The following is an 18,149-nucleotide window of genomic DNA, read 5'->3' on the forward strand; positions in this document are numbered from 1 at the left end:
TTATGATAGGCAAGCATTACTGAAAATATCATCATAACACTCGTATACACGTACCTGATTCAAGTCGAGTTGAATACTGATATAAGAAATATAAATTCACCATGTACAGAAATCCTGTTCCAGGACCAACTGGGAAATAAAATGTTGCAGTTACAGGTCTCCATATCTGTTCAAACAAGAAAATATGCCCAAGTCATTTCTTAATGATTAATTAATTCAATTTCTTACAGAACTATTTTTATCAATATTTACAATAAAGGAAGATGCTGCAGCATGAATGATCATCACTTTATCCTGACATTATCAACTGCACCTGTGCCCATTTGCAGATGAGGCGGGAAACAATCTAAATGACCCCCTAGACTGTGTGAGCACTGTTAATGTTCAGCAACGACATTGAGAAAAACAAAACTGTTGTTTAATAGAGGGTTTTCTAGCACGGTCAGAATATACATGAAAGTGCGAGCAAGTCTACCTCAAGCAGATACCCGTTCTTGTCTTCTAAGCTGAGGGTCACCATAAATGCAGACAATATATAGTCTGCAAATACTGCAAGGAAGCCAATCAGTTTTTCATTAGTGGGGTCTTTGATGTCTCAAGTGATATAAGAGTGGATAAAGGCCAATCCCATGTCTTAAGTGACTCTTCTCTTCTTGATACATAGCTACTACTACTACTTTTATCTATTGTAATAATTTTTATTCACCCCCTTAGAACAAAGATTTTTCAAGAGAATGTAAGTCACAGTAGTAAAATTTCACTTTTATTCCTAAAGATTTTTTCCCTTCATTATTAACAATAAATGTTATGTTTTATTCCTTTTTTGTCCAAGAAGGATGATATCATTATACAGTTAAGATTTTCATTCAGGTCCATGCTTGATTGGCGCAATATAGCCAGGACCCGATTTATTTTCATTTCATTTATTTTGTTGAGGGTGCTACCTATTAATGCCTTACATTATTTTTTTTGGGGGGGTCGAAACATTGATGATATTTAACTGTTTTAGACTGATTATAAATTACATCAATATTTTGAATCAATTGACACCGTATTGCTGCTAGGAATGTCCCCCCCCCCCCCTCAACAACAGCCTGGGTATTCTAAAGGTGCCCAGGGTTTGTGGAGTCTTCTGGAGGGGGACTGAGAAATTAGCTAAAATATAGCTAATTTTAGTTTTATTTAATGGGGAAAATGCGGACAAAAAAAGTTCTGCAGAAGAGTGTCTTTTTTGCAAATGGCATCTACGAAAGGTTTTTCTTGCTAAAATCATCATCTTCTGTTCAGGTAAATTTTCTAACAGAGTTTTGGCATTTTTCTTGGAAACAGCCCATTTTTTGTCTTTCAACCTCCTTCCAGTTTGAGGTGAAAATGGGTGTGAAACCCATTGTGGATCCTAGAAAGCTATACATTTCTGAAAACTAGATAAAAGTCTGAATTCAGCAAGGGGTCACTTGTGTAGATTCTTCAAAGTTCTCCCAAAGAAACCAGGTGATGAAATACAAAAAAAAAATGAGAATTAGTAGGAAAATAAACAGGCATTTGTGAGAACATTTTCATTTGTCACGTCTCATCATGATGGCCGATTCACAAAAGCTATATACTATTACATCTGCTACACCCTTATGGTTGTGGGGACAGAGGGGGTTTGTGGGTTTTAGAGTTCTTTTCCAAAAATTCGAGGTACCCAGAGCCAATAACTGAGCTGCACATGGCAATAGTATTTCATTGTGTACCAGGTATAGAGCAATTCATATGGTAAAATATAAATTGTAAAAAATAGGTATCAAGGAAACCTATGCATTTCCGAAATAGGAACAAGATATGGAGTTTAGAAGCAGAGGTTATTTGCACATCCATGATTTTGTGGGTACCCATACTAGCATGTAAACTAGAAGTGCTAATAACACTTGTTCTACTATTCTGTGTTCCTCTAAGCCTGCCAATAAAAATGGTACCTCCCCTGTGGGTAGGCCTCGTGCCCGCGACAGGAAACAGCCCAAAACTAAACATGGATACATCAGATTTTTCCACACAAAACTGACACGTTTTTTGCAAAGTGGGTAGCTGTGGTTTTTGGGACTTAGCTCAGCTGGCATTTACAAAAACCTAGCAAACCTGTAAATTTTTGTAAACTAGACACCTAGGGGAATTCAGAATGGGATGACTAGTGTGGCTCTCACCTGGTTGTTTTACCCAGACTCCCTTGATAACCTCAAACTTTGACTAGAAAAAACATGGTTTCCTCACATTTCTGAGATAGAAAGTTATGGAATCTGCACAGAGCCACCCAGCAATCTCCTAAGTCTTCTGATAAAAATGGCACCTCACTTGTGTGGTTAGGCCTTGTGCCTGCGATAGGAAATGGCCCAAAACGCAACATGGATACATCAAATTTTTCCACACAAAACTGACCTGTTTTCTGCAAAGGGGATATCTGAGGTTTTTGGGCTCTAGCCCAGCTGGTACATAGGGAAACCAAGCAAACCTATGTATTTTTTTTTAAACTAGACACCTAGGGGAATCCAAGATGGGATCACTTGCATGGCTCTGACTAGGTTGGTTTAACCAGAATCCCTTGCAAACCTGGACCAAAAAAAAAAACATACATTTTCCTTGCATTTCTGTGATGGAAAGTTCTGGAATCTGCACAAAGCTACACACACATCCTTCCACCAAGCATTCTCCTAAGTCTTTTGACAGAAAATGGTCCCTCACTTGTGTGGATAGGCCTAGTGCCTGCGACAGGAAACTGCCCAAAACCCAACATGGAAACATCAATTTTTTCTATGCAAAACAGACCTGTTTTTTGCAAAGTGGGAAGCTGTGGTTTTTGGGCCCTAGCTCAACCAGCACCTAGGGAAACCTAGCAAAACTGTACATTTTTTTAACACTAGACGCCTAGGGGAATTCAGTATGGGGTGACTTGCATAGATCCCGTGAGTTTTTTTTTTTTTTTCCCTGAAAGAACGCATTCTCCTCACATTTCTGTGATGGAAACTTCTGGAATCTGCAAAATTCCTACCACACAGCACTGCCCCACGTTTGCCAACAAAAATGCTATACCACTTGTGCGGCTCCCACGAGCACCGATGCACTGAAAGTGAAATGAGCAGATCGGCTCATTTCACTTTTAGTTAAATGACGTCAGGGTGCCAATCGTCAATACACTGAGAAAAATAAAATGCCTCAGTTGCGGTGGAAGCCCCCCCTGCTTCTGTGGCTAACATAAAAAAGGAACTCCCCCCTGCTGTAAACTGCAGAGCGGTTTTGGGTTGCGGGCAGGGGACGGAACAGTTTCGTCCTCAGCACATGACCATGGTGGATGAGAATGGAGCGGTTCAGTCCTCAGCATGGAAGCGGTTTTAAGCATTGAAGCCCTAAGCTCACACGAATGCAGTCTTCAGCTAAAACAAGCAACTTTTTAAGAGCCACTTTTTGTAGTGCACATTTCACTTTATTTCACCACACCTGCACTGCCGCAAAAGTCATATGGAGCACATGACAATGGGTGATCAATACACTGAGTTTATGCATATCATTAACTGATTGTAGTTATTGAAATTATTTTGATGACATATGGATCCTGTACCAGTGTTGAAGGAACCTGAGGGAACCACGGTTTCCTTCACTACCTAAAACGTAGATTCTATGTTGTACATTACTTATTCATAGTGTAATCCCTAATGCACAGCACAAATATTGCTATTTGTTAAAAAGGTTATCGAACAGATGTCAAGCAATGCTGGATTTTCAACACATAATAGGTTATCTTAGAGGTCTTCGTAAGGAAAGTAAATAAGAAGGAATTAGGCAACTGCATGGCAGGAAAAAATAAGGAGGGCTTGTGTGATGTGTTTTGAGACATTCTCTGGCACTTGAGGTAAAGTCAATTCCAGATGAGTTGCTATGGTGAGACTGCCATTCTACATGGACTTTGGGCCATGATACACGTTGTTTGCTGGATACAGATCTAATCAACATGCCAGGTTTTGTGCATTGTGTTTGTGTGTACAATAGGATGCGGAATGTGAGTGAGTCAGAGGATCGGGAATAGAACCCTCTGGTTCAAGAGAAGTCACAACTCAGCCTGAAGGGCAGGGAAGGCTGCTGTCAGAAAAGCATATTCAAGGAAAAGCTCATACAGAAGGTTTCTATATTTTACCGCTAAGTAGGTGCTATTTGAAACAAAAACTGACATGCCTAATTTTTCTGAAATCAAAAAGGATACCCACAAACCAAAGCTCAATCAATAAACCATCAATAAAATATTACCTGAATGATAAAGGACAAACATTTTAAGCATTACAATTTTTCTGATCAAGGAGATTGAAAATGAGTATGTTACTGCTAGCCAATAATTTTGTAAGAGGTTATACAAAGATTTCACTCTGAAGACAGATATCGAGCAATCAAATTATCAAAATGTAATTTTCTTAAATACGTTCGGACATTCCTTTTCTTGCCAATGCCAAGGTTCAAATGTCTATAAGGATACAAACTGGATAGTGTCCTCACTGAGAACATGTAGTTTCTAAGTCCCGATCTATGTTTTATCCAGATGGTGCACACAGATGAGAAAAAAAAACATTAAAGAGCCAACCGGCCAACTGCAGTGGGCATGGATCAGTAGAGTGCCACCATGTAAAGCAGTAATGAAATAAAGAAACACAAATTAAATCAAATTCAGTTTATTGTTTCAGTTATTTAAAACCATAACAAATATATACAACTATCTGGATTTCATAAATACATTTCACTATAATTAAAAATATACGTATTGCAGATTTCAAGATGGCCATACTTAAAATAAAGGAGGAGAGTTACAAAGTTCCTTCCAAATGACTCCTTAGAATATATAAGCAGCAGCAGTAATTTCCTGAGCACAGCCAGCCTAACCTGCTTATGCAATCAACAGAGGGAACATCAAATTTACTGAAAGTGATTCTAACATGTATAACTGTCTATTGACCTGACTAGCATGAGGACTTTGTGTGAAAAGTGACAAATTAAATCAATTTTACTTAAAAATGGTTACAAATTCAGATTAAAGGACTGAGCTAAATATCTTATGCGACCAAGAACAATAATATCAACATTGCTCCATTTAGTTCTTAAAATTGAGGCTAAGCCATTATTTACCGTAATGCGGATGCCAAAAACTTTACAGTTTAGCCTTCGGAAGCAGGTTTACTTAATAACATAGCTTAACTAAATTTCAAAGTTACTTGTGCAATCAACAGCAGTAATGTCACATTTATTTTAAAACGATTCTAAACTGAGCAGTTTTTTTTCCATCTGTTGATCCCAGCTACCCTAAAATGCTCACACAACCTGCAACATAGATATTCTTTTACTTAAAGTAGTCATTGAGCTTTTCACTAAGCATCTATTTTAATTTTACCGTAATGCTAGAGCCATAAATTTCACAAATTTACAATTCAGCAGTGGATCAAAACACACTACTATAGCTGCTCTACAAATCAGATTGACCCTGTCATTAAAGCTTCTTTTCAAAGGTTTGTTGAAGCTCGTGCAAGCAGGGGCAGATGCAAATTATATGAATTAGGTCTTCCTTATACCAGCCACAATGTCTGCTTAACACAGAGGTTGGATTTCTCCATACTCCATTAAATCCCTTATCACATGTTTCCTCAACCTTTTGATAGACTGTGAGCAACATCCGAGTGTCAGACAAAATAATGAGCAACTCCTGAACCACAATAAGAACCTACTGACATAGATAAATTGGTAATATGATTTTAAACTGTGAGGAACATGGTATGTTGGCATACTTTACTGTGTGTGTGAATAACTATTATATATATATATATATATATATATATATATATATATATATATATTTTTTTTTTTTTAAAAAGGTTACAGTAATGTTATAGTTAGGTGATTATGTCAGTCACGATATTAAAGTTGCGTCCCCACCATGCACGGCTTATGACCTCACATAATACATCACTCATGACATGTTCTAAGACCTCATTTATGACATCACTGATGACCTCTCTAGTGACATCATTTCAATATATTGATCTGTGTCCCTGCTTGCATCGGCGCAGGCAGGGAAACAGATCGGACGTTTGCTCCCAGCTGGCAGGAGCATTTCCTGCCCACTGGGATCAGACATTGTATTTGCTTCCGTTTGGCAGGAGTTCTAAAAAATGCTCCACCAGGCGGGAGCAAACACAAGTTTCCTTACTTGCGCCACTGCTGGCAGGGAAACTATTGTGTCCCGGGGTGGGCTCTTCGAGACACAGCAAGTGAGCTGGCCCCAGGACCTTTTAAAGTCTCCAGGATGGGACCGCTGGTCCCACTCCCCTTCACTCTTTTTTCTTAGATGTTTTAGCCCCGGCGGTGGGCTTCCCAGGACCCACAATACATCCCTTTTAAAATGTGTTCCAGGGGTGGGTCGTCCGGGACCTATAATGGCTTGGGAGTCTTGCAGGATCACAGCACAAATTCCTGATTATTTTTGTATTTTTGGCGTCAGGGAAGATCCCTCTGGGTCACTACCCCCCCCCCCCACCCCCCCCCCCCCCAGCACCCCCACTCATGGCACTTAGGGGGGCAGGGTAACGCTACTTTAACTTCAAGACTGAGTCCCTGAGTGCTGTAATGGTTGCCAGCAACATTTTTCTGATGTTGCTGGCACAATCAGAGGGGGAGTCTGACTCCCTCTGGAGTGAATTGGCCCAAGGGAAATAAGGCTACCGGGGCCAATCAGAACGCTTTATTTTTGAACTGGGGCTCCTTTGAGAGTCTTGAGCCTCTTGTGGACCCAAAAACCAATATATTCAATATTTTTTACCCTTAATTTCTAAAAAAGCAGTGAATGGACTTACATCAAATCCCAAAAAGCCAAATCTGCCAAACAATATATAGCTTCCTGTCAAATTTGGTGTAATTCAATTCAGCAGTTTTTGTGGTAGCACTTCTTGAAGAAATCTATGGAAAATGCATGAGGATTTTGAGTTCGGGACCCCTTTTTTCTTCTCAGCCCCCCTTGAAAGATCATCCCAAAACTTTCAATACACAAACTAGTTAAAAAATTGTACTTTTTGAAAATTTTGTTGAGATTCGACAAACAGGGCAAAAGTTACTTGCAACACAAAAAATGTTTTTCCTATGGAACAGCTGACCTAACTATAACTACCCAGCGGCGATTCCTCCAAGGCCACTTATTTCCTCCCAGCAAATCTCTCGGCGGCACAAGGTGGCAAACCAATACAAGGACGAATTTCACTTCATGGGGTTCCGAAAAAAATGCCAAAACAAAACCAAAAGTAACATGCACATAAAAGATTATCTGGCCAGCGCATTTCAGCAGCACGCCTTCCACAGAAACTAACCAGTTTCCGTATCAATACTGGAGTCATTAACCCTATGTTATGTCCATCATTTCATACACCTCTTAGGTGCTAGTTTAATATTGCAACCCCCATTAGTGTGCGCCAGATATAACATTAAATTACACTCATTCACATAAAGTGTCACATGCTTTTAATCAGATGGACACAATCTTTTACAAGCAGAACATTTACCTCTTTGTTACAATTCTCTATTCAAATATCAGGTTATTTGACCTTAAAGTGCATGGCGTTTCATATAGTCATACATCATATTTCTGCACTAGTTTAGAAGGTGTGCCATGTCCTTTAGCCTATGATATTTTTACATGAATTTACCCATAATATAAAGGATACTTCATAAAATTATTACATTCATTCATATGAAGTGTCAAATGCAATATAATTTACTACTTACTCTTATAATGTTGGGTATTCTGCTATTCTTTTGCAGTTGATAATCTGTAAAAATAGGGTTCTTCTAACCAGATCCCAACTATTTTCATGAATATTTTCCAGATATACTTCAAAATTCCAAACTGCTGGGTGATCCAATGTGAAAAAGCTCTCCTCAGTTCTCTGTTTATCTCCGTATTGCATTATCCTAACTAGAGGTGGAAAAACTGTTTCTTCTCAAACACAAATAAACCACAGTCATCAAAAAACTTTACATTACACAATACATTCAGAGTGCAATTTGTTGTCATCATCCTATTTCTCATCCCCAATCCAATCATGTTTTATCAAATCACATAACATACCATTAAAAATTCATAATGGCTTCAAGAAATGTTTTAGAGATGATCATGCAGCTCTGTCCCCGTGTTAAAATTAGTTTGAACTCCTGTCTTCTTAATTTCAATTCACTATCTCCACCCGAGGGTTTTGGAGAACACGTTTTATGCCATAGTATTTTAATCCTTTAAGACAATCCCCTAGAGTCTCCATAAAGTGATTGGCTATTGGACAACTTATATCTCAATTCCATATCACTCTTATATGTTGTACATTTCTCATTTTCAACATCTTGATTGTACCACCCACATATTATTTGTACACTATAACATTCCAAGACATACACAACAAATTCCGTATTCCAAGTTATCCTGTCACAAATGTCAATTGTGTGCCCATCAAAAGTTCGATATTCTTTTAGATTCTGGTCATATTTACTAGTCTTGCATATTTCACATTTGACAAAACCCTTGCATCTTTTGTCAGCCAGTAGCCTGAGTTTATATTAGAATTCAAAACACTGAATTAAATGCTTTCCAAATGATTCGGTTCTCAGATATGTAATACTGGCCCACAACATTTTTCAGGTGCTCATCATGTTCCACAATAGGCCAGTTGTTTTTAAAGATTTGATTTATGTCCAGTTGCACTAAATTGTACTCCCTAAAAATTCTACATGTATATGTTTTCTTATTCTGAATGTCTATAGCAGCTTTATATCCATACAGTAGATCCTCCATTTTCTTTGTACTGGCTCTCTAAAATGCATTTATACGATCTTTGTGGGGATACCAACAATGAGTAAGCCTTAGGATCACTCTGGTTGATTCTCTTACAAATTTCTCCTCGGCGGGGCATATCCTTCATGCTCTCAACATCTGGCCATAGGGAATGCTCCAATTGGAAGCCTATAGTGGCCACTGCTTTCATGGAGCATGACATTTGCAGTGGCTGCCTAATTCAATCTGTTCTCTTTGATGATTAAGTCAATAGTCAGGAATTCAATATGATCCTTACTGGACATTTTAGTGAATTTAGTATTTAAAATCATTGGTATTTAATCTTGATATGAATTGCTCTAGCTTTGCTTCCTCCCCACCCTGTAGGATGAAGAGATAGTCAATGAAACGTGTCCAAAGGGCAACATTCGCCATATAACTCATAATATTCTACCCAGGCAACCTCCTTCTCCCACTACTCAGATAAACAAATTTGCCAAGAGGGGGGTGAAGGGGGTCCCCAAGTCTGTGCCCTGTTGCTGCAGATAGATTTTATCATCAAACAAGAATGTGTGTGTGTCAAGCAATATTCCAGCATCTTGAATATCATTTAGTGTGTTGGGTTAATTCAATAGGTCTATCTCTTCAGAAGCAGTGGCAAGTAGCTTTCCCATGGTCATGATTTGACATGTGTAAGGATACAATGTCTACTATCACCATTGTATAGGTTGATTTCCATCTATCTTTCTGAAGAAACCAGTGAAATCCTTCATATATGATATTGGCTCTGTTAAATATGTGTAAAAACAAATCCAAGAATCACAAGCTGTTTTCTAGGAGAGATCCAATAGAGCTCAAAATTGGTCTTCCTGGTGGTTTTCGAGTATTTTTATGCATTTTTGGAAAAAAATAGATGGTACCTATTTTCACATCTAAAACTCAGATATTGATATTCTTCCAATTCAAGGAAGTCATCATTCAACCATTCATGTAGTAATGAATAATATTTCTTCACCATTTTCTTAAGTGGGCTTTCTCTCAACACTGATATTGTTGTACGTTTTTCAACTGCCTGTAAGTCTCAATCAAATATGTAGTTTTGTTCATAATGATGACATCGCCCCCCCCTTTTCTGATGGCTTTATAACCAATGAATCACTTGTTTCCCAAATATTGATGTCCTTCCAATCCAAATAGGTTAAATTTGCTCTGTGTTTTCATTTTTTCTTTCTTCTTAAGCTGTTAATATCCTCCACCATCATCTCATGAAAAATATCAATTGCCTGCTGGCAACTGTGGGCAGGATTTACAGACACTTAGTACCGTATTGCTTGTGTTAAATCCTATGGCTTCTGTGGTCTGCAACTGTGACCCAGCTTGCTCTTGCTTCCGCAGGTCGGAATCCATATTTGTTACTTCTTCATCCAACCGGTTAATCTCTTTAAGATCTTGGATATCTCCCACACTGAAAGTTTTTCTTATATTAGGGTCATTTTGGTGTACATCACCTTTGTTTTCATAGCAAAATATTTCTTAATTTGAGCTTTCTTAGATTTTTCTAATCTAATATTTGCAAAGTCAGAGGCAGCTCATTGGCAAAATGTTAATCCATAATTCAAGATTCCTTCCTGATTTGGAGTCAATTTGTTGATGAGAAGTTAATCACCAATTGTTTGTCATTTATATCCTTATTATGGAAGTCACCAAATATATTCACTTCCTCATTTTGCCTCTGCCCCTCCTTTTTCTCCTCCTTGTCCTACAGTTTTCTAGTTGCAATTTGTTTGCCTGACATTCACACTTTCTGATGGCCCTTCATCAGCACTTGATACTGCCTGCAATCAAACAATATTTATTGCAGAAGAGCAAGGGTTAGATAGGTATTTTTCTGCAGGTTTTTGGAAAACTGCACATTATAAGGCACATGTGGCATGCACGAAATGGGCAACATGGGGGGAGGGAGGAGGTTCTCCTTTCAATGAATCTTGGGAACATCTTGTGCACAAAGGTGTGTCTCACAGCAGGTTAGATGAGTAACTGTGTACAAACTGAAAGGAATTAAAGACCACTTTAGAAAGAGGTACGCAATTACTCCCCAAAAACCTTCTGGGAATATTTACTCTCAAACTGTGCTCTTCTAATGATTTTGTCTGTAACATTTGTAAAATCTGCTGGGATTTAACTATTATTATGCAAGGAAAGGATAGGTTTCTCCTCCTATATTTAGAAAATTTTGTGGCAAATTGTGTCTTCCTTGAAGCACATTTGTTGCTGTGAGATAATTACAGCACACGATAAAATCTGACTCAGATGTCTTTGGAATTGTTTGAGTGTGATAATTATCACCCATTATAATTTTTTGCATACAAAAGCACATAGCGTGCATATTTCCTAGGCATTTTTCGCCTGATCAAAAATGTAACTGAAGAGTGCAGACTCTAGCATTGGATTTTTGTAAATAATTATTTTTTATTGATTTTTACAAAGCTATATACCACGGTACAAAATTACATCAGGCCTCGAAAAATCATTAAAATGTTCCTAGACCTGCAGGTCAAGTAGCTTGAACAATCTACTCGACCTAACTGTAATGTACTTGAGACGGAAACAGGTCTCAAATTAAGTGATCCTATGAAAATATTGTATTTTACAGTCGGCTTTTTCTTCATTTTCACATATGAATGCAACTTCATATATGAGAGTTCAGCATTTCTGCTGTAAATAAGTCCTCTTTTGTTTGATTAAATACATTAAATGTTTGCACCATGTATAATAAATCTAGCCTACATATAGGGAACACATGATCCATGCATGACTTGCCCCTTAGTTTACTAATAGCTTTGCCATCAGGGCAGGAGTGCTTCTCAGTTTATGTTTAAACACTCACTTTTAATAAGTATATTACTAAAGAATGATGTGGTAGCGCATTGTCATTTACAGTCAGTACATTTCCAAGAAATGTCCAAAAACCTTCCCACCAATTTGCAGCTTTACTGATAAATCTATATAATGTATTAACAATAATCTGTGAAAATTATGTTTCAGAAAATATTTATAATTTGCACATCACTAAGTAAAGTGTTGTGACTTTTTTCCATCATATTAAAATATGTTTTCATCGCACAAGTACAACAAAATGGTCTTTCACAGCTACTGATATATATTTTGAAATGTTTGTTTAGTTGACTTAGTTATATAAATGTTGTGTGCTAGGAAAGCCCCAATACCCACAGCCTTTCATTTCACACAGGTCAGACAGTTCACCTTACAAAATCCTGGAACTCTGCAGTCACAAGGAAAAGTATTTAAATTGCAAGAAGACAACTGACTTTTGACCTCTGTCTCTGAACTCAGAGCAAATGTGACAAGAATAAGCCTTAAAGGCCCCTTAATTGCTATTTCAGTTTCTGTCTGAACAGAACACCTGTTCTTCGTCTACTTGCCAGAAGGGCCAAGTAGTTTCTAAAAATAGCTCAACCTCATTAAAGAAAATGATGTGGCCTAGTAGATTTTTCGCACATGCTTGAGGGGGGACAGACAAAGATTGTAGCGACCTTGTGCTAGGAATCCCCCCCCTATATCTGTGCAGTTAGTAGATGTCATCTCCATAGTTCCAATGAACAAGATAAAATCAAGGAGAAAGCTGCATACCCAACTCTAGGAAGTCCAAGCCCTCCAGACTTTGCATGCTTTTTGGCACAGCCTCTCTATTGTACTGGGTATTTATCAGGCATGACAAAATACGTGACTCTTTTTCCCCATGTGCAGTAACAAGACCTACTGCACATTTCAGATTTATACAGGCCACTCGTAATGAGTGGCACCGGTAGTTAAACTTAGCTGGATAGAAACAGTATTTTGCACATTGATGGGAACTTGGTGGGAGATGTTTCTAGATTATGTACATCAACTGAAGATTCCACTCTTTTAAGCTGCACAATAACAGCACACTTGACATATTTATGGTTCAAATCTGTTCTATTCTATTTCAGTAAGGCAGTACAACAGAATGTAAAACATCCAACAGAATGTAAAACATCCTGATACAGGCAAGTCCACTGCAGTGGTACTGCATGACAACACTTGACATATTTAAAGCTGAATCGCATTCCACATATATTTCAATTTTAGGAGCATTGCACAATGTCCTCTCAAATACTGGAGCCAGGTTAACAACCTAAGTACTCCAATTCCAAAGTGAACCATCTAAACACAAAATCATGAGGCACTACTGCGCAAGCAGTGGTACTATAAACGAATACTGGTACAATCTTCAAGATACAGGTTTTCATAAAAGATGACTTTGTAAAATCTACTTTGCAGGCTTCCATAATGTTTCCAGTAAACACAATTGTCAAACTCCCAGGTAACCCAAATAGTTTACATGTTTCCATAAAGCCTCAGACAAGCTGCTAGCAAACATTGCAGTTTTCTATAAAGGTTCATCAGCACTTCCATAATTTTCAAGTCATCAATTATCTTCCCACAAAAGAAATAGACAATGGCGATGGGACAAGACAGGCACTGTCCCTTGAAATCAGTTTCACACCACTAATAGGAGGTGCATGCATATAGTTCAAGCAGCAGACCGATGTAGCCATCATTAGTAGGTGAAAAGATGATAAATCAAGGAGATGTTTAAGTCTACGAAGGAAAGCCAGGATGGACATGCTTCAAGTGGTGAAGTTCAGTTTAGTTCATCTTTATTCGGGTATACAAATACAACCATAAAACACATAATACAAACAATGTCTTAAAAAACATGCAAAAGCTCATAAAAAAGAGAAAAATTGACATAAAATGTTTAAAATTTTGCACAATTGCGCCAGAGTATAGCACATTTAAGGAAAGACCCAACTCCACAGTAAACTAATTCATCAGGTTCCATGCGCAAATAAAGGTAAGCTGGGCGGCATTGTAAAAAAACCCTTGCTCTTCAATATAGGCAATAAAAACCTATGTCTGGAAGGAGTATAAAACATGCAAAACAAAGTAAAATGGACCAGGGTGTGTAAAGACGCACCATCACAAGGGCGTGTAAGAATACGTTTTGGGTCGTACTGGCCAAGAAGGAAGCACAAATTAAATCTATTTGAACCAATACAAAATCGAGTGATAACCTACAGCCTGCAACCTTTCCCACACATTTTTAACAGCCAATAAATAAAGCTCGGGCCCAAGATGCATCTTAATCATGAAAATCTCCTGCACAGATGGTTTCATTAGTTCGTTGGCTGCCCTTTTACCTGCCATTAGTTTGTTAAATTCATCCTTTTCTTAGCGCTTATCAGATCGCCTTAAACACTGCGGGGAATTAAAAATATCCGGACGTCCCAAAAGCGAGGCAATGCTTTTAATGTAGCATAACAAAGGGATGGCCTATCTAAAATCACAGGCCAAACAATCAAGAGGAGGTGCACTCATTGGTCCAGACAGAGATCCCCAAAAGAAGTCAAGCAATCTTGATACTGTCTTCTACAAACCCCACATCCAATGCAGACAAAACCCAGGGATATTGGGCCTAACTCCTAATAACCTTCTACAGAAACGGTTCTCTTCTTTTTGAGGCACCATGCTGCAAAGATACCCCTAAATTGAGGCCTGTACAATAAACCAGGAATACATTTATGCCTATACACCCTGAGTAGGGGTAAGATAGGTTTGTTCCCAACCCTGGCCCAAAAATCAAATGTAGCACCCACTTCAGGGTTAAAATGTGAGCAGCGCCTAAAAATGCAGGGGACCCAAATTCCTTGATTAAGTAGTGAGGATCAAACATGGAAAAGGATGGACAATGTCTCAACAACAGAAGAGGTACTTTCAACTTTTGGTCAGTAAAATTACATCACAAAAAACACAAAGACATACATTACACAAACCATAGCAGACTAAACAAAGTTGTTGCACCTATGATAGAGTGGGTTACTAAATACAGAGGTGATGCAGAAGACAAAGAAACTGACTAGGTAGAAATTAATGGGAAAGATTAAGGAGATCGAAGAGCAGATTTGCAGCTTGCAGATTAGGAAAATCACTCTAGCAATAGCATAGAGATTGAACCAATAAGGGCAAAACAGCACAAGAAGGATCTAACCCGGACCAAACATTGAAAATTGACTCAAACTGGAGAGGGCTACATTCTGATGTTCTTACAGGGGATTGCTACCTCCAGGTTTGAGAAATAGTAAAGAGAAAAAAAGAATAGAAGAATACAACTTAACTTGTTGGCTGAACAGCGCTCATGCTCTTCTAAAATATGCTAGGATAGGGCTCTAAATATAAGGATAAACAGGACCAAAGATTGAGAGGATAAAAGCTCCCCAAATCTGTTTAAATGGTTAGAATTTTGACTTATTTAGAAAGATTACATTTGTACAACAACATGGGGATAGGCCTTTCTTTATGTGCGCAAAAATTATAAGGTTAGTAAAAGGTTAGGAAAAGGTATAAGCAATGGCTGGAACAATCCTTTGCCACTGGTGCTGAAACGAAAAAGGTGGTGGGTATCTCGAAATATAATTCGAACTTAACTGAAAAAAAAAAAATACATAAAAAAAAACTAAAAAAACACACTGCACTGAAACAGATGCTTTATTGGTGTAAATAGAGGTCATGAAGGAAGCAAAACCGGGGTTTCTCGGAAATCCCTCTGTACCCCTTGCAAAAAAAAAAAAAAAAGAAGGAAACTACAAATCCAACAAATTATTTCAATTCCTAGAAGGAAACTTCAGAATTGGAAGAGGAAAAAAATCAAAAGGCATGGAGGAAGGTCCACAGGAACACAAGTTTACAGACTCTACATAATGCCCATATTCGATTCATAAGAATTAAGACCACAATCCAACAACTTACCTGTCCTGAACTTTGACAATTTGACAAGCCTTTTACGAACCATATCAATCACTATAATCTAACCACCCTCGAAATACAGTACTATTCTAACCTACGTACCAATTCAAATAAGCTATGTAAAAGTATTGCCTTACCTACACTATTTCTCCACTGTTTGGCATGCATATATGAACAGCAAAGTACTCTTAAGTCACTTTCACAGTACATGGGCATGTCACAGAAAACAATTCAACTAATACATGTGAACAGAGCCGTACCCAAAACGAGACACTGGTAAAGAGAAGACAACAAGAGTCAATGCGAAAACTAATTAAGTCATTAATTCTATTTAGTGATCACCACATTAAAACTTCTTCAAAAGTCTTAATTTAACTTTTGCTTGAATTAGGAAGCTGCACTTATGAAGTAACATTAGCAAGAAATAAGCTAATGTACTGCACAGTCCGCGCAAGATAAGAAAAAAATCCTTTACGCATTTGCAGGTTTCTGTGTTTGTATTTTTTATATATTTCTTATTCTGAGCTAGGTTAAAACAAGGCTAAGCCAGGATTCAGAATACTAAAAAATGATTAACAAAAATAAAACATCTAAATCAGATGAATTCTTTACAATACACTGCTCTATCTCCAAACAAATACATACCATTCCAAGTTCTGTAGAAGCATTTCAGAGACTAATTTCCAGGTTGAGTAATGGGAAAAGAACACATTTTCCAGCCAACCATTTGTAGACAGTTACGCTTACATCCAGTTGCATCAGCTAAAGAAGTAAGATATACTTGTCGGCTTTTCAGAAGGCTAGAGAGTGAAACCTGCATGCTGGATGCTGGCCAGGGAAACAATACTAAACACTTAAGGTCAACAAAGGGCCATCTAAAAGGGAGCTAAGTGTTGCTGCATGGAGGCCCTGCATCACCAGTTCTCATCCAAACTCTTATGGCTCCTTACTGATTCTTTTCATTTGATTGTATTTCCTTCTTGATTGGTCAGAACCATTATGATTACAGGTGGAACGTTCATTTCATGCCAAGCGATCATTACCAAGACTCGTATGTCAACATGGTTAAATCAACACATGGTTTAATCCTTTGATTAGGCAACTGGTGTCACCAAATAAGCAAGAATCACAATGTGCTTGTACACTGTTCAGAAGGGGCAGTTTGAAATGAACTCAACGGAGGCATGACTTTGAATGCCAACAGTAATACTGGTTTCCTACAACATAGTACAGGGTAATAGCCAACATCAGTTATAGATTGGCCAGACTGTCAGGAAATGTAAACAAACTACAAATTAGGAAACGAGCACTATAAAAGCAAAAGTTAAGAAACATTATCCAGGGCTAAGCTGTCTTATTCAAAACACAGGTCACAAAAACGCCATATGTGTGGGACAGGCGATAAGCACAGCACAGAGGCTGAAAATACTGAGTGAAACATAAGCAAACCATTGCTAAAGGACCACCTTAAGTATTTTCTATTGTTGCTGATGGTTCGAAACTAAGAAAAAAGCCACGGCCACTCTTCTAGACAGAAGCACAATAAAAACAAAGAATATGGTCAAAACGTATCACTTATATCTACTGTCATTCCACTTGCTGCAGAGGTCTGTGATGTTTTCCAATGTTGCAATAGGCCTCACGTAAATACTACAAAAGAATCCACAGTCACAGATTACTGATAATGATTAACCCTAGAAGGCTAATCTCACCCGGTTTCTTTCTTTTTTAAAAAAAACCCTTTTATTTGTGCTTTTTAATATGTTCACATATAAATATGCAATTGCAGATAAGTACAGTATATATTGACAGATATTACAAAAAACATAGGATTCTGACATTGGTCCCAATAATCCGGTCAGGAGGCCTCCACATTACTGTGATGTTAAAGAACCAGGCTCACGCTCGCACAAATCCAAGCTCTCCCGCCCACTGTCACACAGGCTCATTCGCTTCCGGCTCACCCGTTTCTTTACCAATCAGGTACTGCTTATAGATATCCCAGTGCTTCGCAAGCCTATTTGTTGGGGGAAGCAATTCACTATAGTTGTCTGTTTGTGTTTTACAGTACACCATGTCTCTATGCCAGTCTTCCACTGTCGGGACCGGACCACGATCCCACCGCATAGCAATGCGTCGCTTGGCCAGTAGCAGCCCAACTGCCAACAACTTTCTGAATGATTTTGGTAAGTCTCTATCCCAGCCTAGATATCGGTTCACTATTTAGCTGCTGTCCGACTATTGCCTCCAGTTCTCTGAACACTGATCTCCAGAAGCGTTGTACCCCATCACAGGCCCAGGACATGTGTAAGAAGCCAGCCTGTTCCTCACCGCACCTAGGACAGCTAGCGTTAGCTCACAGCCCATATCTATAAAGTCTGAGGAGAGTATAATATACTCTGTTTAAGTACTTAGAGTGTATCAGATGATGCCTGCCATTCAAGGAAATCGTACGAGTCAGAGAGCAGCAATAGCGCCACTG

At 38.3% G+C, this 18,149-nt stretch overlaps 1 protein-coding gene across 1 annotated transcript in view; it reads right to left on the bottom strand.

Annotated features, from left to right (window-relative positions):
* The window catches only part of DERL1 (derlin 1), a 50,977-nt gene that overhangs the window by 25,636 nt on the left and 7,192 nt on the right, over positions 1 to 18,149 (bottom strand). The window contains exon 2 of the mRNA XM_069220689.1: positions 55 to 166. Coding sequence (XP_069076790.1) covers positions 55 to 166 — 112 coding nt within the window. The remainder of the gene's footprint in view (positions 1 to 54; positions 167 to 18,149) is intronic.

This window comes from Pleurodeles waltl, chromosome 2_2 (genome assembly GCF_031143425.1).
Source record: "Pleurodeles waltl isolate 20211129_DDA chromosome 2_2, aPleWal1.hap1.20221129, whole genome shotgun sequence".
NCBI classification, from domain to species: Eukaryota; Metazoa; Chordata; class Amphibia; order Caudata; family Salamandridae; genus Pleurodeles; species Pleurodeles waltl.